The sequence below is a fragment of the Fusarium venenatum genome, assembly GCF_020744135.1.
Source record: "Fusarium venenatum strain MPI-CAGE-CH-0201 chromosome Unknown EDB82scaffold_1, whole genome shotgun sequence".
Taxonomy (NCBI): domain Eukaryota; kingdom Fungi; phylum Ascomycota; class Sordariomycetes; order Hypocreales; family Nectriaceae; genus Fusarium; species Fusarium venenatum.
Genome location: NW_027072129.1, coordinates 3,537,290 through 3,558,099, shown reverse-complemented (window position 1 = coordinate 3,558,099; position 20,810 = coordinate 3,537,290). Strand labels below are relative to the sequence as shown.

Genomic DNA, 20,810 nt, shown 5'->3' with positions numbered 1-20,810 from the left:
TCGGCAGTAATCCGTAAGAGTCATCAGAGTCATCCGTGAGATGTACGCAACGGGGTATCCGACCCCCTGAGAGCTGGAATACAAGTGAGGTCCTGCAGTCATAGCAACCTGTCAGTGGGAAGTCTCGTAATATAAAGAGCCATTCGTGAAGTAGAACAGACATACTGGAGAGAAGAAAAATCGTAATACCGCCAGTCTCATAGTCCTGGACCTAGAGCCGGTGTCAGGCTTGGAGAACTTAGTATCACGTCTCTTAGACGGCCTTGGAGAATCAGAAAAACTTCAGCTAATAGCAATCGATTCAATGGACGTATGGAAAAGTAGAGAAATAGACAGGGGAATAAACAAAAGAAATTGGCTTTGTATAGTCAACTCCCTGACTCTGAAGTTCATTGCGTGACTCCTGAACCCAGCAACCTGCGCGCCAGGTCAGTGGAGAATCCATCTTCGAGTTTTCGTTATTTACTCGTACCTTTCAAAACTCACTATATATAGTTCAATATAGAATGAGAGGTTGTGGTGTAATGTGGTCCAACTCGAAGTTTCAGGTTTTGAAGTTACCCTCTTTCGTTCGCTGTTTCTGACACTGTTTCCCAGCATTATGGGCGAATGAAGCTCAATACTCTGGGGGTATAAACAATCGAGCTCAGAGATCATAGGAATGGGCTTTTTGGTATGAATTTCTCAAGATTGTGGCTCTAAGGTCTCGCGGCGGCCTTCTTTGTTTCGTCTCCGGGTAGGTGTTGTGGGATCACTTTTGGAGGCAAGGAGGCGAAGAAAAGGGATCTAGTGATCAAATAACAAGGAAATAGAAATATAATAGTTCTAGATACAAGAAAAAACCATGGTATTAGACTTGTAAGGTAATGTGTGTCTTGTTAGAATCAAGTACGAACCTTAGAGCTGGACTGAGATAGGTAGGATCATGACACTTGCAAGGTAGAAAGCTCAGGGGTGTATGAACAAGTGTTCATATACTTCAAGAGACGATAGCTTATAGAAATATCAATAAGACTTGCCCTTGGGTATTGGAGAGTCCGCCGCAATGTCATCCTGCTCTGATCGAGCACTGCCGCCTTGGTGTGTCCGCCTAAGCCTGTCCTAAGGCCTTGAGTATAGTTTAGTCCAAGGTGACTCCGATCATAGAAGATAGAGTATGATCCTCTTGTCATGTGTTGGGGATATTCCTGTCGTTGTGATCCCAACCAAATTCCTGCGCTTCGTTTTCGCTGTCGGTTTGTACATCAGGAGAGACACTAATATTGTCTGTAGGAGGTAGGTATGCTTCTGAGAGTAGTGTAAGTATGAAAATAACCATATGAACACTGATTTGACTTAGAGAACTTAAAAAATGCGTGCCACGAGGTCTGCGTGTTGTTCCTTTTTGGAATCGGATGTTGGAAACGTGGAAGGCAGGATGGAAACCGTTGACACGACACATTGTGGCCTAAACACTAGTGGGTCATATTCCCACATGGAAAACATGCTTGAATCTATTTGCGATGGTTGAATACCTAAGAAAATCGTCGTGAGTATCAAATAATATCTACGTACCTAGATAGGTACATAGGTACTGACAGCAGTACATTGGCGAGGCCAACACTTGAACAAACATTGTGACTGGAAGCAAAGGACGTATTTACTTTGACAAACACCAAGTGAATGTTTTAGATATACAGTCTGGATAGCACAAAGTAATTCCACTGAGTATGGCGTATAGAATGTCCATTCGTAGTGGGGTGGGAAGGATGGTCACTAATTTCAGGGGTTGAGCCTTGTGAATCCCCTCGCCCAACCGTGGGACATAAAGTCACAACAACTTCAATACATGACATTGAAAAGATATGAAACGCATATAACATAATTAAAATACGACAAAAGGCCTTTCAATACAATATATACAATGTGCATGTGATTTGAAAGAAATATCATCGAGTGACATGGGTGCATGCCTGCAAGTATACACTACACTAGATCACGAAATGCTTCAACTCTACGGATATACTAATATCAATGCAAAGACAGGATCACAGAGGAGGCTCTGGACTGTCTGAATAGTCACCAAAGAGAGGTGTGGTGGGGGGAATATCAAACAACGTATCAGTGGCTGCAACAGCTAGGCAGCTCTCGTCAACAGGAGCCACGGTCACGAACTCAACTCACATAAACGAAATCACAGAACAGCAAACGCACAAATACAAATTTAAATCAAATCAAAATTAGATATGCACGAGTTCCTCTACAAGTCCAGGAGAGTTGCAGAGCGGTTGACTGGGCAGCCAGAGATCGAGACCAACAGCTCACTGAGGACGATGCAATTATACCAAATCTAGTAGAGGCTCAGACGATTATAATAGGGGATATAAACCTTGAGCTGGTCGTGGTTATACTTGATTCCTCTTTCCCATGTCCCTGTTATCCGTCAACGTTCCCCTACCATGTCCCTGTAACTGGTCCTACTGAGTCCAAGTACCCTCTGATCTTGCAGGTAGGCAGTTAGTTCGCTCCTTCCCAAGCAAATCCCCCTCGCGTCGCAGGGCTTGATCTTCCCGCAGCCCCACACCCTCGAGTCCCCCAAGTATTTCCCACCTTCCTTCCCCTCTGCCTTCCCCTTCCTTTCCTCTCCATCCAACATCAACATCAGAGCCGATTACTGTAGAGCAGCCACTTTGGTTTCTTTCAGTTTGGTTCTCTCATTGAATTATTCCTCTACTTTGTCATCTCCTACAATCTATTTTGCACTCCCCTTTGTCATCACCACGCACCATGGCTTCGCGTCCCGGTGGCCCCAAGACAATGTCATCTCCCCCCGACGGTGTGATGGAATCCTACCAAGGAACTCCTGACACTCGTCTCACCATGTTCTCCCCTGGTGAGAACACTGTGACTTACCACCACGGCGGCAACTACAGCACCGGAGCTATGGCTCCCCACGATGTCTACGAGGGCACTGATCGAACTCAAAGAATCGAGAACGATCCTTTCGTTGACGCGTCCAACTCTGGACGACTCTCTGCCACCGCTTCTTCATTCAAGCCCACCAAGGGCAAGTCGGCTGCTGTTCTGCTTCCTGAAGGAGGACTCGTCATCGCTTCTGCTCTGTCCCACGAGATGGACATCTCGCACCGTCTCGAGCTTTGTGACACGCCTACTCCTGACATTGAGGAGGTACAGGCGTTTATGGAGGTCAGTATTTCCACCTATACCAACTACATCTCGAGTCTATTCTAACGTATAACCAGGATCTTCAATCCCGAGGAATGACGTTCTTCGGTGCGCGTCACGTTGAGACCGACGGGTCTCACGTGTACGTTTGCTTCGAGGACCTCCGCGGTATCATCAATTTCCATGATGCTGTCCGCAAGTCCGAAAAAACCTGGCTACCTTCTTATGTCAAAGTTAAGCAAGAGCGAGTAAGTCAATGTCTTTGTTCACTCGTTATCTCATGCCTCATGTTGCTAACTATGAAAGCTTGACCGCGGTGACGTTCGACTCGGAGAGCTTAGACAGCTCAACGTTTCGATCGAAATGCTTGACTACGCTGTAGCTGACCCTATCTACGTCGAAGAGATTGTGCAGCGTAAACTCTGCAATTTCGGATCCCTTTTCGCCTTGGTGCGAACGAACAGCTTTCCCAACGGAGGCTTCCGTGGTGTCGTTCAGTTTTGCAAGGCTGCCAAGGCCACCTGGGCCTTTCAGAACACTCGCCAGATCGCTGCAGAGGTAAGTGTCTTTCTTTTCTATTCGTACATCCAACCATCTCATGATATCTAACTCAAACAGGGTCTCATGATCTTTCTCATCCGCCCGGCGGATGCCTTCCCTGGCATGGATGGCATTATCGGCGGCATGGATGGCTTGGCAGTCTCTGGCGCTCGCCACTATCCTGTCAACAGTATGAGCCTGCTTGCTCCTCGTGCTCCCGAGGGTAACCCATGGGCTCCCATTGCGTACCAGTTCTCTGGTGGGCCTACGTACCGGCCCTTCTGCCCTCCAACCCCGGCTGCGACGCTCATTCACTCACGAGGCCCTAGCTACAATGTTGGTCATTCTTTTGTGAACTACGGCAGCATGGTTCAACGTCGCGGCCCCCGCTTCGGCCAGCGTAGCCAACCTCAGCGCAACAACAACATCGTCGATATCTACGACCTCATGGCAGGACGAGACGTGCGCACTACTGCAAGTCAATTATCACTTTCAAATTTCAATTGTCGTGTCGTCTAACATGTAACAGATCATGCTCCGAAACATTCCGAACAAGGTTGATCAGCCGCTCCTGAAGCGTATTGTTGATGCTTCCTCCTACGGGAAGTACGACTTTATGTACCTTCGCATTGACTTTGCCAACGACTGCAAGTAAGTACATTCACCAATCACTCATAAGGTCTTGGCTAACCATCATATAGTGTTGGCTATGCCTTTATCAATTTCGTTAAGGCAGAGTATATTGTCGATGTAAGTTCTCACTCTTCTAAGTCTACTTTATGATACTAACCGTTAATAGTTCGTCCAGGCACGCGCCAACAAGCGCTGGTAAGCAAGGCACGACATGTCATCTTGCTGTTTCTTGACTGACATTCACAGGAACTGCTTCCGTTCCGACAAGGTCGCCGAAGTCTCCTATGCCAGTAAGTAGTACTCTATCCTGAACTCATTAACCTACGCTAACCTTCAACAGCCATCCAGGGCAAGGACTGCCTCGTCCAGAAGTTCCGCAACTCTTCTGTGATGCTTGAAGCCGAGCACTACCGGCCCAAGGTCAGTACATCATCAAACCACATACCATACATCATCAACTAACCTATATAGTTATTTTACACGATCCACTCAGAGGATCCTGGCATGGCTGGCCGAGAAGAACCGTTCCCTGGTCCTGACAACCAGTCGAAGATGAAGCGGTCGGTCGAAAATGCGGAACATGTCGGTATGTGCCTCTTCTATTCGTGTGCTTGTCCAGCATTTGCAAACTAACCATCTATTCTCAGGCCTATTCACCCCCACTGCGGGCCATCACTTCCGTGAGGCCCAACGTCACCGCCACAGTCAGTTCGACCGCGGCACCCGTCTGGCTGCCCTTGAGGAAGCCAACTATGAGCAGTCTATTGTGCTCAGTCGCCACTCACGCTACTAAGCGTTGGACCCTACAGCCATCTTGATATTTTTCTGAAGTCATCTTGAGGTTTGAGGTTTGAGATTTGGTGGTTGGTAATGTTGCGACACTTTGGCGCTATGTGCGCGTGTCAATTTTCGGACGACCTTTTGCGAATGTCAAGGTCTTGAATTTGCAGTATCTCGAGTTGGACCGATGAATAGTCCCAGCTATACCAGATATAACTCAGGTAGATACATGCAATCACTAGATTCATCATAGAAACTGTCCCATCGCCCTGTGATAACTACATGTGCATACATTTGAGGGATCACATGCAAGAGGTAATATGTTATGATACAGTGACTGCGCAGGTTTGACTATTGTCTCTAGTAATTTTGATCTGATATAACTCTAACTAAACCTTCAACTACTTCTAGTTACGGCGACGCAGGGTTCTCAGGTAAAGCCGGCAAGGGCTTACGCGAATTACCTGAGTGAATCGCAGGAGCATGGCGTAGAATACTTGATTGCGTTTCTCGAGGGGGTGGTGAGAGATCTGATGAAGAAGAGAAACCGTCGGCAGATCTTGGTGTTTGAGGTGGTGAAAGTTGCTCACGCTCGGCCCGCTCGTTACGCATCTCGTCAACCAAAGAAGCGCGTTGTCGAAGCTCTGCTGAATCATTATGCTCTTCTGCCTCAGTCACAGGCACAAACACTCTCTGACGGGCAGCGAGTATAGCTGCGTTCTGTCCATCTGCGCCATAGACGTCCCCGTACAATGCCCGAAGACGAGCTGCAGGCGATCCAGTATCGTATTGAGCAATATTGGCTTGATCTACGAGGGGCCCGAGGTAAGGTAGTGATCCACCTCTGGAGAAGATGACGAGAAGGAGGCATGACAGGAGGAGGACTGCTTGCACGATAGCCATGCGCTTCTGGAAGACGACCTCATCGGCAAGAAGGTTGAGACGACTGCTGAGCGCCACTATCTCTCGGTTGGACTGCTCGCGCTGGCTTTCGAGTGCGATCACAGTCGACTGCCATATCTGTTCGTACTGCTCACGGGCGGAGCGCAGCTCGGCAACGACAGTACGGTTGAGTTCCTCGAAGAACAAGTTTGCTTTCGAAATTTGTTTCTGCTCTGTTCGTTGCAAAGTCTCAGACATGTGGCGAGCCTGGTCTTCCACGTATTTCAGGGAGAGAGTGAGGTTAGTCTCAACTGCGATGAGACGTTTGGATATGGCTTTGAAGAAACCTTCTTGCACTGTTGGCGAGGCCGGCGAGCCAGAAGCTGTGCCCGTCGTGCCCTTTTTGGCATTAACAGTATTGGCAGGTGAAGGCTTTGCAACGGATGGGGCTGTCGCAGCGGAGGGTGTTGAAGCTATCTTGGAGCTTTGTGTTTGAGAAGTAAAGTTTGAAACTGATTCGATGTTGGAAGATGATACGGAGGAGGGACTAGTGGGTGAGACGGCGGGTGTGGCGCTTGGGGAAACTGTCTTGGAGAACACAGAGGATGTGGGCTCATCACTTGCCGGGCGCTCTGCTCTAGGGATGTGTTGAGTTGAGTGGCCTTTCTGTTCTCTGTCTTCAGAAGAATTGAGGGCGGAGGCAGCACTCGTTACTTCGACAGAGCTGTTCTTGTTCGATATCGTGTAAGTCGTGTGGTTGAGTGAGACGGGGCAGAACAGTGGCACCATAAAGATATGCGAAGTTGCATTGATTTCACAACAAGGTATTTCCTCGACCAAGGTGGTCTTGACAGGCTCAGGGGTTGGCTCGACTGCTTGTATCTTCGGCGCTTCTTCCCCTGGAGGCAGAGACTGCTGGGTCGGTTCGGCCTCTTCTTCGGGGCTCGAATCGTCATCACGAGCTTGGTCAGCTTCTTTCCACGAATCGAGCATGCGTGAACCATGAATTCGAAGTAAGGATACCGGACAATAGAACTCTTTTCCCCAATGGGTAAGGAACTCGATGCGGACGTACTTTGAGAAGATCTGAGGATTCTGGACCAGAAAAGGCTGGATATCACGCGAGTTTCGTGCCTCAAACAATCCAATCTCTTTCCACTTGTCCGTTTTGACTGGATACCGGTCACTAACGCTGACAGTAAAGTGGCGGAACATGCTGGAGAAGAACTCGAAGTTTGCGAGAACGACAGTGTCGATGAGGACATCATCACTTAATTCAACGATGACGAATTTGCTCTTGGCAGAGCACTCGAGAAGCATATAAGAGTCTTTGTTCTCAACAAGAATGGCCTTGGCGTTCTTTGCGCCAGAGCTTGTCTTGAGAATTGTGGCGCCAGCGTCGAAAGACGAATAAGAAAATCGTTCCTTGCACGTCTTGCCAGCATCTTTACTCCTATGGATCGATGCGCGACCATCCTCATAAACGATTGCCTTGCCTGATCCATCGCCTTGAACTTGATCGACATCGGAAGGAGGCTCCTTTTGCTTTCCGGCGTTATCCAGATAACTGTCAAAGTTCAATGATATCTCGTCTTCCTCGCCGAGGCCGGCGTGGCCCATGTCTGGTGGTGTCCTGTCGCGGGGCTTTGTGTTTCTGGAGTGAAGGTCTTGAGGGTCCTGACCTGTCTTGCGTAGCATCATCTCTTTCCAGTCCTCGAAGGACATGAATGGTTTCTCAGCTCCATCTCCAGCTGCATCTTGCGATTCGTCTTTGGGGGGAATAGCGGTGGACGAGGGTTGTTGGGATTGGGGCTCGCTTAGTACGGTGGAGGGTGCAGGATTGCTCTGTGTCGGCTCAGAAGAGGTATCGCTAGTCGAATTGGAGAGTGAAGGAGTGGAAGTGGAAGTCGAGCTTGTCCAAGAGCTTGTGAGGCACGATTGGGGAAGGGTGTGAGTGATGTAGTTGATAGTCCGGGCGTCGCAGGACGAGACTGTCAAGATGGAGTCAACTGGACTAAGGGCGGTGTTATTGGGATCGGAGGACTGAGCGCGGACTTGTATAAAGAGTGAAGAGAATGCTAGTATTCTCCAAGTGATTGTGCCTAGCGATGGCATCGTAATTTCGGGGGTCGACAACGCATTGAAACGTCGCTGGAGTAGATTTGGCCTGGCTGGTGCAGGACTGAGGTTGTGGTTATTATGGGGGTTGGTGTCGTGTCGTTGATCAGCATCGGACTAGACACAAAATGGGCGTAGCCGAGACTGAAACTCGTCTAATAGAGATTGGCCCACTGACGTGGGTGGTTGAAAAGTCAGATGCTGATTGGTTTGATACAAGGATAAGCTGTGTTGCCAATGTTAGCCAAAAAATGTCTTGAAGTGAATATGGAGACTGGTCAATTGATAGTTTGTAAGTGTGTCTTGATGCGGGAGTCAGAGGCGCAGCAATACGTGCATAGGTTGCTTTTATGATCTCGCAGTGGGAAAGGAAGGCGAAAGGCTGAATCGATTCAATGTGGAAAGATGAATCCGCACATACTTGAGAAAAAGCTACTTTCGTACCTTCTACTACTAGATCTACCTTAGTAGGCAGGCATCAAACATTGTTGAATAGTGTAGTTCTTCTTTCCATATATCTATTACTAGGCCCCAGATATCTCAACGGAGTATTCAAAAAATGTGTGATAAACTGTATAGAGATAAAGGTCTCTGCTTGTATGCTTGAATACTAAACTTTGTGATGGCTTCACATGCCTTGCTCGTATAGCTTGGTAAGTTTGAATTTATCTTGCTGCCGTCCAGTAATACAGACACTAACATTTCTTTGGTTGGATTAAAGTCGGAGCCAATTATGGCACTATACGTATGCTTTCCGAGACTACTTTGTAGTCTCTTTACTCGCATTTGCTGCCTTGTTGGCGGTAAGATCTATTGGGTATTTAAGTAGCAAACAGGAAAATCGAATATTAACATAAAGGGCAAACAGATACCAATTTGCCCAGGAACCAGTTGCCACCACGCTATATACAAACGAAACAGAACCCCCCTCGAAGCAGGCAAGCATTCCTTGATCGTCGTCTCATCAACATTTCCATATGGATGGCGTTATCTGCCAAAAGGCCCTGCTGTTGTCGACCAGGGGCTTCCAGTGGAATCAAAATCGAAACTAGCATCATGGTTACAACCACATCCCAAGCCTTCTAATATCAGAAGAGCTGGCCGCTGTAAGCAGAAGAGCCCAAGCCAGGAGGCCAATTTATGCTATTTTATTGGATTGTTTATGTTTGTACCCTGAAACATGAAGGCTGACGTTTTTGCTACCTAGTAACAATTCACAATTGGGGCGAAACTGCAATTTACCCCCACTAACGAATCAAACATTTATGGAAGTGGCCAAATTGACGAGTCTCGGCTGTCCAAAGTTGAATCAAAAATACTGCCAAGCAGCTCCAAACGTTCTGCTTTACCGACAGCCAAGCATCAGGCGCACAGCCAAGCATCAGGCGCACAGCCAAGCATCAAGGCAGGGCAGCATCGACAAGAGTCTTAGCAAATCAGGACCCTCTTTTACATAAAACTGATCCATCACTGCCATGTATTCAGCTTTAAGCCTTGGACCAGGACCCTTATTTCATCATAGGGCCAACCGACTTTGAACTCCAGTCTATACGGACTGTCACCAACAACGACGACAACCCTCATCGACTGTACCAGTCAACATCCTTGTCCAAGTGATCTAACATCCTCAAAACTTGTCTTCGTCCACTCTTCATCTTCTTTCCCTATATTACCACCTTTGTCGTTCCATGAGCCTTGACCCGTATCTGGATGAACAAGCCCTTGACCAGGCAGTCATACATTGATCAATCAGGTTCAGTAGGCCCTCCTGAAATCGTTCGATTGGAGAATTCACTATCCACCCTGATAGCAATCAACATTATTTCAGGGGTTATCAGTTTGCCAGTTGTTTCGTGTCTCCTAGCCTACGGAGCAGTGGTGTATTGTCAGCGTCGCAGCCCGGGACAGAAGCTCAGCGTTGTGCAGCTCTCTGCATTAGCGGATAGAGAGTGGCTCAACCCTACCTTCTTTTTGTGCAAGAAACCCCTTCAAATACCCTTCGTCCTATGTCTTCCTAGCGGGCGTACTGATGCTGATCAGTGAGTCCAAATCTCTCTCTTGCGTTAAACGTTTTATAATACCTCATGCTGACTCGGTTATTAAGCTGCCATCCAACCACTTATACACACCATCTTAGTTCGGTATGAGAACATAAGAGTTGTGACATGTGAAGGCCATCCCCGAAATTTCTTTCAAGACAACAAAGGCTGCACTAGTGACGTCAACTATAACGACAGGAACATTCAAGTCATCGCTCGGAATCCTGATCCTGCAGTGTTGGATATCTGCCCGCACAACTTGGTGGTACAAAAGACAAATTACAAATTTAGGGCCATAAATATTGGAAAGATGACTCTCAAAAACACTTATGGGGTGATAGTCAGTCTCCAAAGTACGAAGAGAGAGCCCAAAACTATTCTCTCTCCCAGCACTATCGGGGCAACAGTCTTCAGGAATGCTACTTTGTTTCGTCCGTTGCGAATGGCACTTAAACTGGAATTCATTGCTATCACGCCGTGAGAATGGATTTTACAGCAAACTGTTCAAAAGAAAAGAGTTTCTCAAAAAGCTGAAAAGGTGAGAGACCGTTTCAGACATCTCTCTCTGTTTGAACTCCGAAAACTAACATTTCCGTTGAAGGAAGTTACGATGCTGCACCATGGAGCAAGATTCGAGACAAGCAAGAGCATTCAGAAAGAAAATGGCTAGCCTGGACTTAGAACGACGACGACGACGAGTCGGATGAATCAGATCGAACGGGGTTTCCGAGACAAACTAGCGAGTTTAATTACGTGCTGAAATATGAAAGCGAATCAAGAAGAGGATTGTTTGAGCTCCCCATTAATATCAACGGATTCAATGCTGGACCTCTCCTGGACAAGTAGCCTTCACAGGATGAAACCATGGACGACTATAACGATATCTGGATAATACCATACTCCGATAAGGACACATACCCAACAAAGTACGTTTCAGCCCGATATGGTTTATCCTAGTCTATCAACGCTTGCGTATTCAAACTCACTCTATTAATAGCCATGAGCCGCAGGTATGGGATTTGAGAGACGGCTTCTCAATCTGACACAGTGACGCATTTGGTTCTCGTTGGCTGTCAACACCAGGACTCCTTATGACAGCGGCTTTGGCATGGGTCGGAAATGGGACACCCTTTTATACAGCTGGTTTGGCTGATGAGGACTCCTATGCGCAGGCTATAAATTATATATGCAGCGAGTCCGCTATTCCGTACTTCGAGAATGATTTTGCCCTTAATATAGCTGATCATTGCAGTCCAAAACTACTATCTGAGTGACGTCAGAGCAAATAAACCTGGATAACAGCTATAGAGATGCTTATGGCCGAATACTTCCTGAGATTTAACAATGAAGAGTGGACAGCTAAGCGGTTGGAAATGGCTATGTTTTTCGCGAATGGAGCCCTCCTGACTAGTTCTGGGATATTAAATCGAGTCGGCCTACATACTTCCATCTAGGAACTATAATTACGAAACTAAAGCGAAATCTAAGTGCAGTGATAGTTATCAGTGTATTTCTCGGCCTGCAGGTTATAGGGCTTTCTTTCCTGATGCGGTTCATCTTTGGAGCCCCTACATAGACCGACACCCTTGACGCAGGCGCTTTGGCGCAGATAGGTGGTCAGTTGGGGCAATGGGGAGAGCCTAGGTCGAATCTATCACAGATTTCTGGCATTATTGGAGTAGAGAGAACTGGCCATGATGCAGAAGCCTTAACAGTAAGATTGTCGACTACAGGATAATTCTTTTCAGTTGAGTAGCGTTTATCTAGGGCTTGGCGGGGAAGGCTTGGTAGCTCGGAGTGCACTAAAGAGGATGGAGGCAGACGCGACTGTTGTATACAGCTGATGAGTGTTTGTTACTGATAGATATCTATTTTTTCTTGCATTAGCTTTGTTTGTTCAATCATATTTTTTTGTATAGGACAAACATCCCTTTTGAGCATATGTCGTTGAGTATTGAGTATTGAGTATTGCCGCAGTTTAGTTTGAGAAGTTGACTGCAATTGGACTTGTAAGGCATATATAAAATAAAAGGTAAGATGGCGGGTAACTCGGATGGTCAGTGCAGAGCATGGATCGTAGCATGGAACCAAGCAACGTAGGAGTGACAAAGTCAAGTGAGCGTCTAACTCTAGGCTTCCACTAAGAACAAACCAGGACCTGAACAGTGGAGCTGGATCGGACTCTTCCTGTACTACTACATCTTCACCTATCCACTAGAATACGAAACACCAAATCATTGCTCACACACTCATTAATCCAGACGCGCTGCGTCTTTCAAAAACATCAACAATAACAGTACTATCCACATTCTTTGATTCATTCATTCATCATGGTATCTCTTGTGGACAAGTGCGGTTATTACATCCGTAATCCGCGTCGGATCCCCAAACGTTTGGCTGCACTATCTGTTTTGCTTTCACTTTCTCTTTTGCTCATACTCAACATGGATTGGTCTGGTCACTCGCAGAGTATCAGTATCCTTCCTCCCGGCAACCAGATGAACACCGTCAAGACAACCAAGTTTCTCCTCAACAACCCCATCGAGTCTCCCTACAAGAACAAGTTTTGGGAGGTTGGTCAGCGATCTAAGCAGATCGGGCGATGGCTAGGCGCTTTGGATGCCCTGCCTCCGAAATCCAGGCAAAGCAAAGACATCTCTATCGCTACTGAAACGGTTTCCCAGGACCTCTTTCCTTTCATCCAGAATTCTGATCTAGATCCTGAGTCTGCCACTCCACTCGCCGATCTAAGAAAATCATACAAACGAGGATTACGGGGCATCATTATCCCTGTTGGCGGAGGCGAGGAATCCGTCCGATTCGCAAGCCACTTGATAGTTTCACTCCGACAGGTGCTTCATTCAAAGCTCCCTATTCAGATTGCGTATGCCGGCGACGAAGATCTATCCCCTCGAGACCGCGTCAGAATTCAATCTCTGAAAGGCGCAACGGACATGGAATTTCTCAACGTTCTCAGTGTCTTCGACGATACGACACTTAAGCTTCAGGGTGCCGGCTGGGCTATCAAGCCTTTTGCACTACTTGCATCCAAGTTTGAACAGGCTATCCTCATCGATGCCGATGCTGTCTTCCTACAGAAACCTGAAAAACTATTTGATCAGGCACCTTACGTCAACAAAGGCGCATACTTGTTCCATGACCGTTTGCTCTGGAGATTCCAGTTCCCCGAACGGCACACTTGGTGGAAGGATCAAATTAAGGAGCCGTCGGCCGAGCTCAAGAAGTCCCAGGTATGGCTAGAGAGGTATTCGGAAGAGTGCGACTCGGGTGTCGTAGTTGTCGACAAATCTAAAATTTCTATCTTTACCGGGTTACTCCACGTCGCCTGGCAAAACTCTCTTGCTGTCCGAGAAGAAGTTACGTACAAGCTTGGTCATGGCGACAAGGAGTCCTGGTGGTTGGGCTTCGAGCTTTCAGGGGCGCCGTATGAATTCGAAGCACACTATGGGTCCGTCATAGGATGGGGTGACTCTCCACGCGTGCACGAAGTCACCATGGTGTGCTCCTTCGGCATTGCACACCTTGACGCCAAGGACCGGCTAATATGGTACAACGGTGGTTTGCTAGAGAACAAGAGAGCGAGTCTTGACAATTACCGGCTGCCGAGCTACTGGATGATGGACGGGGTGTGGGAAAAAGGGGCCACCAGAAAAGACTTGAGCTGCATGAGTAATGCTACGGCTCACAGATTGACTGATAAGGAGAAGACGATTCTGGGCGAAAGTATTGATGCGGCCAGGCAGGTTGACGCTGCTCTCGCGAAGAAGAACTAGGGGATTTGATCAATGGAATGAAACGAATATCAGGAAATGTATGAGTATAGAAAGGACAGAGAGATAAAGCTTTGGTTACCACAAGGTGACAGGGAAGGCATATGATAATCAAGGATGATTACTTTACAAGTCTGTTCAGCGTCCGGATCCAAAGCAGTCACATCCTGCTTTACTTACTAGGAAATAACGACTGCCCCCTTTCCTTCTCTGACTAACAATCGTCCGTGATTCAGATGACTCGGTCCGGCTTTATCACTTCTCACGGTATTTATACGGATATGTGAAAGTTCTGTTTAACAAGATGACGAACTTTCAATCTATTGCTTCTTTCGTCTGGCTGCGTTCCAGGAAGCTAGCCATCTTGCGCTTGCACTATCAGCTAGCCGCCTGCACAAACAACAAGATTAACTGAACGATAGCCAAGGCTCTTCCGTTCTTTCTGCACCCACTCCTCGTATGGAGCACTTTAGTTCCAGATGGATTGGCAGTTGGGACGTTTACAGGAGAGTGAGGATAAGTGAGGCTCGATCTACTAGTCGCCCAGACATTGGCTAATATCTCGTCATCCCTCTAGGTACACAGGATATTTCCTCCGTCCCAATTCCGATATTTGAAGCGAGCGTCCCATCACCGGAAACGCCAAGTCGACGCCAGGGACGAAGAAGCGCCGGTGGAATCAAACAGTCCCGAGTCGAATAACAGCCCATATACCCCTGCAGAGCAGATACCAACTTCTTCAATACCTCCAGCCGGTTGCAGAATAGGTTCTCCATAGTTTGAGTTGAAGTTCAGCTCAGAGTTTTCAAACCGTGAAACCAAGTACGAACAAGGCAACGATGCCGCCAAGCAAGCAATCGAACACTCGACTATATTCCATCTGGTAGCAGCTATATCTAAGATCTTCAGGCGGATTGTACTATCGTGAAAGACCAAGTTTCTCAGGTAACGCCTGATACAGCTAGGGCTACAACAAACATGCTGGGCTGGCAGTTGATATCAGGGCGGATTATAGCTGGCCCGGGAAGTTGCCCGGGCGGCAACTCACATGGAGGAAACAAAGAGCAAGGGTGTGTGATATGTGTTACTATATGGCTTTGTTGAGTTCACCGCAGTGGGTATCAAGGAAACAAGCGGCAGTTTTTGTCAAGAAAGAATCAACAAACCAAATTTTGTGTCGTTTTTGCGCATCAAAAAACTTGAATATTAACAATGAGTATTTTTCAGAGACTAATTATGTGATTTCATCTTATTCCCCATACTTTCTTTGCATTTACTGTGGTCTGTTGTTAAGATTTATCCAAGACTGTCACGATTACCCTATATCGAATGTTTTGGTTGACGCATTTCTACTCCTACTTGGCAATTGAGTTAGTATCAGCTCCGGTTGCCGGGCCCTACCATCCCGCGGTAGAGCTGAGACAGTTAAACAAATTCCCGGTCAATGCCTGGTAGTTCATCTGACAGTTGCGACGTAACCCGTCTCGTCCAAATTCGAATGCGACGAACCCCTGCAAGTTCCCAAGAAGCATAACGCCAAGCTTAAGCCCGATACGACACAATCTGACACTTTAATTCATTTCAAAGCCTTATCGTTTCATCGCTTGAGGGAAAGCTCAGACGTCTCATCCTTGTAGACTCGTCCAAAGGGACCACGGATAGAAAAGAAGCCATCTTGGCACCTGCAGGTTCCGGCAATACGTCGCATTCTATACCCTCGTCCTCGGTAGTGAGACCGTCGGTTGCTGAGTTTCCGAGCATGTTGGGGTCAGTTTGTCGTTTCGGCTGGGTCATGGTGAATCTGGGGATGAGCTGGAAATCTCAACAAGAAACGATAGCGGATGGATACGGATGAATCGACCTGTCAAGACTCAAGACTTTTTCAAACATTTCTTCCTATATAAACGTTGCACAGCCTCCCTCTATCATCAGCTTTCATCCTCACTCACCATCCAATCCAATCAACCAGTCTATTACTTTCATTCTCTAGTCATTTCCTACGAGGTAAGCTTCCTCTTCTCCCAATCCATCACGATACCTTCATTTGCTAACATTTCAACTCCAGCTGTGCTCTAGTCGACTTCCATTCTTTCTACTTATTTTAACCTTTAGAGCTGTGCTCAAGTTTACATCCACTCCTTCGATATATACCCATTCGACTGGTTGCCCACTCCTTTAACTTACACACCACCACAACAAACACCAACTTCCTTCTCAAATCCATCAAGATGAAGTTCTCTACCCTCCTTATTGCCGCTTCTGCTGCCCTTGTCTCTGCACGACCTGGCTTTGTTTCTACCTTTGGTAACGAGCGTGCCGCTCTAGCCAACGAGACCGCTCCTACTCCCACCCCTGGTCTAGAGGATGGCCGCGAGCTTGCTCCTGGACGTGAAGAAGACCGAGAGGGCCGAGAGGACCGAGACCGCGAAGAGGACCGTGCTGATCGAGGTCGTGAGGACCGAGACCGCGAAGAAGACCGTGCTGGTCGAGGTCGTGAGCGTGAGCTTGCTTTTGGCCAAGTCGATCTCAACTACCTCCTCCAGGTCAACCAGCTCGACCTAGTCAGACTCCAGACCCTCAGCATCAAAAACAGATTCGACGTCAACATCTTCGCCGACCTCTTCGCTGCCGATGAGTTCAGCATCAAGTCTCTCCTCCAGCTCCAGCAGCTATCCACTATGCTCGCTATTGCCGAGACCGGTATCTTTGACCAGTTCGAGCTGTCCAGCCTCAAGCTCGGCGATCTCAACCTTGGCCTCATCGATGGTATTGGCGGTATCGATCTCACTCAGTTCATCGACGCTGCCACAAGACCCAAGATCACCGTCATTGCTAAGCAGGGTAAGGAAACCAGCTAATTTATTGATATAACTCAAGCTAACAACCCTTTAGTCAAGGTCAAGAACACTATCATCCTCGCCGGAAAGAACTAGAGCTTCTGGGAAGCTGGTTAATGAGGGAGCGGGTATCCCAGCCCAAGAGTTAGACTTCTGGTCAAGTCACTCGCTATGAGGCATAATGTAGTAATGAAAACGGTTAGGATTGGGGTAATGGAAGGTATTAGGATGGATACCGCAATGCCCAAGGTCACTGGTTGACTTGCAAGCAGCCAAGGTTGACCTAGGGTATGAACTAAAACAATAGTTATGACGAAATATCAGTTTCTATGTTCTCTATATTCGATTCCAACTCTATTCGAGTGATGCCCCCGAGTCCGCAAAGGCAGAGTGAACGCCTAACGTGCGACTAAGATTGTATCTTCTCTTCTATTATGTCTACCTATCTATCATCCCGCTGATTGATATCTCTAATACGTACTTGATAGCCTTTTTAGAGTTATACCCTTGCCCGCATTTCCATTCAGTTCTTCTGTAGAACTATTCCGTTCAAGACTGAGTTGACTTTCTTTCTCCTGTTTGGGTTGCATATCACCGAGAGGAACCTCGGATATTGACTCGTTATGCTTCAGGTCGGCTCCAATGCCACTCTTGATGCAACCAATTGCGCTACACATCGGATGCTTGCCCTTTATAAGTCGGATGAGTGGCCTTAAGGTCGGCACGCTCGCAGCCATTATGACAACGTTTTATTCAACCCTGAAGTATATATATCAGTACAATATGCACATCAATCGAGATGTAAAGAACTAACAAGCCCCAAATAATTAAAGTCACGACGTTGTATACTGTAACGGGGGTTAATTCGGCATCGGAGTGTAATGCTATGGCACAGCCAAGTAATCATAGTAGACTTACAAGGATCCGTTCGATCATTGAAGGTATACAAGTACAATTGTGAAAACGGCAGAAAGGAATGTCAAGCCCAACATGAATGTGATCTCCAGCTTCTCTTGTCTCTTCAGTTTTAATTTCCAAAACGCATGGATCGGGACAACAGCAAGGACGAGATCAGTCAAGACGGTAAAACTGCTGACGACATAAGAAGAGTGGTTGAAGACGTCTGGACTCCAACATTCCCCTGTGGCTGACTGATCCCATAGCATCTTGGTAGGTCGACATTGAGCAAAGATGATGACGACAGATATCGCAGCGAGAAGAATCTGTATAGCTACGACGATACGAAGGAATCGGCGGGACATTATTTTCGTGTTGCCGACGAGTCGTTCGATGAGGATTAAGATGGCAACGTTAGGGAGACTGTAGGCCATAATGTTGAAAGCTTGAATAGTCGGGTCAACTATCAGGCCATTGAAGCTAGAGGGACTTCTTACGGTAGCCAACAACTTGCAGAATCTTGGTCTTAACCATCCTTTGTACGCCTCCAGGCTCTACAGCGACAGAAGCTGTGTGTCGACCCAAACCAAGATCTGCAGAGGCCTGTACCAGAGAAGAAGCAACGATGCTTCCAATCAATGATAACAGAATCAACAAGTCATCCCAGCCAGGTCTTTGAAAGATGACTATCGTTGTAAAGAGCTTGGCCAGGACGGTGATGATGGCCATACCGGTAAATATCCATGCTACCAGACAGAGCTGAGTCTGTCTCGAATCGGTCGGTACATCGTTAATTTCCATCCTGCGATAGTCAGTGACAGAGCTAAGAATAAAATTCACATTTAAGAGGTTGTGGCTTAATAGTATATGATAAAACTCCTGATTTTGGGCAATGTGTCGCCTCTTGGTATCGTCCGTCAAGTTCCTCCCAGGATCATTCTGTTGGTCAGGCCATGGCCAGAAGATCCTAATCATATCAGAACCAACACTCAGATGAGAGAAACGAACCTTAGAAAGATAAGAGTTGTTGGTTGTAGACCCAGTTCCTTGCAGTTGTTGCAAACACAAGGTTGGGAGATATTCTTCCGGACAATATCGAACTGGTCCACTGGGAATAATACTTTATGTTGGCGCTAACAACCAACAACATGCATAAATTGTCTACATGAGGGACTCGGTTACGCAGGTTTCAGGACCCCCCTTGAAGAATGGACTTTCCGTGCCACAGTTGAGTAGGGAACTCTTCTGTCCTTGTTTTTTGACCAGATAAAATATTGTGAATTTATCTCGCTTACATCGCGATTTTGGAATGTTGTTAGATTTTGAAACCGATGAAGAGAAGAAGAACGATAAGAGATGTCTCCTTCCCTGCCTGGCTCCTACTCCACTGATTACGTGACACAGAGATACTTCCTTTGTATAACTCTTAGAAGACTTTCTCACCAAGATACAAGCACGAATAAATACGGCAAACATCTACGATAGAATATCGAATACGAACAAGACGACTCCTAATATAGAGACCTAACGCAAGGCTATCACAAATATGCAGGGGACACTTGCCCAACATACAATTACCCATTCAGGTGAATCTTAGCAGGTTCAAGTAGACATCTGTTGGTTGTGTAAAACATGCATACCATGAGTTCATCCTTGAAGCTAACAAGAAGAATGCCCCTGCAAGATCAAAATGTGATAAAAAGATCTTTGAATCGCCCGCCTCCATGAAAACCGAGGTAAGACAAACCTTCCCGACCTTACCCATCGCTTTTGAACTTCCTAGAACCAACAGTAATTTAATATGGCGTCCTCAGAAATTATCAAGCGCATGCAAGACGCCGCTACGGCATACGACAGGGAAGAGCTCGGCGCTCGAGCAACTCTACTGGACTTGAATCGTCAGCTCCTGGCAGAACTGGAGACACCAACCGATTTTGTGCAGCGTATCTGGTTCACTACTGTGAGTACTCTGTATACCATTATGAACCAATAACTGACTTCTAATAGGCTTCTCTTGGCGGCAGTCTCGAAGTCGCAAACAACACGAAGATCTTTCAACATCTTCAAAAAGCCAAGGATGGACTCACCACCCAAGCCCTTTCTGAAAAGACCGGTATCGCCGTACCTTTGCTCGATCGTTTCATGAGACACTTCGCTGCCCACAAAGTCGTCCGTTTCTCCAAACCTACTGGTTGGCATGCCACGGGTCTTTCCAACGCCCTCGCCAAGGAGAACTACCAACATAGTATCTCATTCTGTCAACGCGCCGCTACAAAGTCGTTTTGCTTCTTCCCCGACCACTTCAAGCAGGCCAACTACCAGCATCCCGGCTCACCTGATGGGCCATATCAATATGCTCACAACTCTTCTCTTCCTTTCTTCGACTGGCTAGTCGCCAATCCTCCTTATATCAACTGGTTTGGATCGTTCATGTCAGTTTACAGAGCCAGTAACCAGGATCGGTGGGAGTTCTATCCTATGGAAGAGCGTCTAGCTACTGGTTTTGACGAATCCAGAAGCGATGTGTTCGTGGTTGACGTTGGAGGTGGCCGAGGGCATGATCTATTGTCTTTTGCGAATGGAATCCATTCATCCGGCCGGCTAGTCCTACAGGACCTACCAGAAGTCATCGCGGATGTGACCGAGACAATCGCTTTTGAAAGTCAAGCCCACGACTTCTTCACACCGCAGCCCATTCACGGAGCTATATCGTACTTCCTCCACTCTATCCTTCACGACTGGAGTACCGAGCATGGTGTTCAGATACTGAAGAACTTGAAGCCTGCTCTGACACCAGGGTATTCAAAAGTCCTGATCAACGAAATCGTTCTCTCCGAAGAGAATCCTTCTCTACCTGCTACCTCAATGGATATGATGATGCTAGGACACATTGGAGAGGCTTGTGAGCGTACCGAGGAGGACTTCAGAGCCATCGCAGCAGAAGCTGGGTTGGAGGTTGTTGAGATCTTTTCAAATGCCGCATCACCTGAGAGTGTCATTGAGCTCATGCTGCCATACAAAGAGAATCGAATTTAGCTTGTGACCTCTGCAGTCTTGGTTAGCGGGTAACAAAAAGGCTAGTCTCCGAGACTTAGGATACAAGACTTGGAGTCTAGTATGTATAGTAT

The 20,810-nt window shown here is 47.1% G+C and overlaps 7 protein-coding genes across 7 annotated transcripts; 5 read left to right on the top strand and 2 right to left on the bottom strand.

Annotated features, from left to right (window-relative positions):
• Nucleotides 1-2,766: 2,766 nt before the first annotated feature.
• EDB82DRAFT_570974 (RNA recognition motif 2-domain-containing protein) lies at nucleotides 2,767-5,376 on the top strand (the record flags this gene model as incomplete). The annotated part of the gene is made up of 11 exons (XM_025731202.2): nucleotides 2,767-3,186; nucleotides 3,243-3,413; nucleotides 3,472-3,723; nucleotides 3,784-4,167; nucleotides 4,235-4,356; nucleotides 4,407-4,455; nucleotides 4,505-4,533; nucleotides 4,585-4,628; nucleotides 4,679-4,758; nucleotides 4,810-4,924; nucleotides 4,986-5,376. 11 exons carry the CDS (start codon nucleotides 2,767-2,769, stop codon nucleotides 5,129-5,131), a joined length of 1,812 nt encoding a protein of 603 aa, XP_025590250.2. The 3' UTR covers nucleotides 5,132-5,376.
• EDB82DRAFT_485454 (UNC-like C-terminal-domain-containing protein) lies at nucleotides 5,345-8,226 on the bottom strand. Its single transcript, XM_025731203.2, has one exon. The coding sequence runs from the start codon at nucleotides 8,113-8,115 to the stop codon at nucleotides 5,530-5,532; it is 2,586 nt and encodes an 861-aa protein (XP_025590251.2). The 5' UTR covers nucleotides 8,116-8,226; the 3' UTR covers nucleotides 5,345-5,529.
• Nucleotides 8,227-9,922: 1,696 nt separating this feature from the next.
• Nucleotides 9,923-11,451, top strand: EDB82DRAFT_485453 (uncharacterized protein). The gene is made up of 4 exons (XM_065608236.1): nucleotides 9,923-10,157; nucleotides 10,223-10,695; nucleotides 10,759-11,083; nucleotides 11,155-11,451. Exons 1-2 carry the CDS (start codon nucleotides 10,148-10,150, stop codon nucleotides 10,636-10,638), a joined length of 426 nt encoding a protein of 141 aa, XP_065465462.1. The 5' UTR covers nucleotides 9,923-10,147; the 3' UTR covers nucleotides 10,639-10,695; nucleotides 10,759-11,083; nucleotides 11,155-11,451.
• Nucleotides 11,452-12,314: 863 nt separating this feature from the next.
• EDB82DRAFT_485452 (mannosyltransferase putative-domain-containing protein) lies at nucleotides 12,315-14,149 on the top strand. The gene has a single exon (XM_025731206.2). The coding sequence runs from the start codon at nucleotides 12,488-12,490 to the stop codon at nucleotides 13,949-13,951; it is 1,464 nt and encodes a 487-aa protein (XP_025590254.2). The 5' UTR covers nucleotides 12,315-12,487; the 3' UTR covers nucleotides 13,952-14,149.
• Nucleotides 14,150-15,929: 1,780 nt separating this feature from the next.
• Nucleotides 15,930-17,126, top strand: EDB82DRAFT_35706 (uncharacterized protein). Its single transcript, XM_025731208.2, has 3 exons — nucleotides 15,930-15,952; nucleotides 16,014-16,789; nucleotides 16,841-17,126. The coding sequence occupies exons 2-3, from the start codon at nucleotides 16,177-16,179 to the stop codon at nucleotides 16,879-16,881; spliced, it is 654 nt and encodes a 217-aa protein (XP_025590256.1). The 5' UTR covers nucleotides 15,930-15,952; nucleotides 16,014-16,176; the 3' UTR covers nucleotides 16,882-17,126.
• Nucleotides 17,127-17,571: 445 nt separating this feature from the next.
• Nucleotides 17,572-18,906, bottom strand: EDB82DRAFT_35699 (uncharacterized protein). The gene is made up of 4 exons (XM_025731209.2): nucleotides 18,691-18,906; nucleotides 18,180-18,484; nucleotides 17,704-18,127; nucleotides 17,572-17,633 (listed from the first exon to the last, which is right to left on the bottom strand). The coding sequence occupies exons 2-3, from the start codon at nucleotides 18,481-18,483 to the stop codon at nucleotides 17,718-17,720; spliced, it is 714 nt and encodes a 237-aa protein (XP_025590257.2). The 5' UTR covers nucleotide 18,484; nucleotides 18,691-18,906; the 3' UTR covers nucleotides 17,572-17,633; nucleotides 17,704-17,717.
• A 577-nt stretch (nucleotides 18,907-19,483) lies between these two features.
• On the top strand, nucleotides 19,484-20,718 carry EDB82DRAFT_570969 (S-adenosyl-L-methionine-dependent methyltransferase; the record flags this gene model as incomplete). Its single annotated transcript, XM_025731211.1, has 2 exons — nucleotides 19,484-19,642; nucleotides 19,690-20,718. The coding sequence occupies 2 exons, from the start codon at nucleotides 19,484-19,486 to the stop codon at nucleotides 20,716-20,718; spliced, it is 1,188 nt and encodes a 395-aa protein (XP_025590258.1).
• Nucleotides 20,719-20,810: the final 92 nt, after the last annotated feature.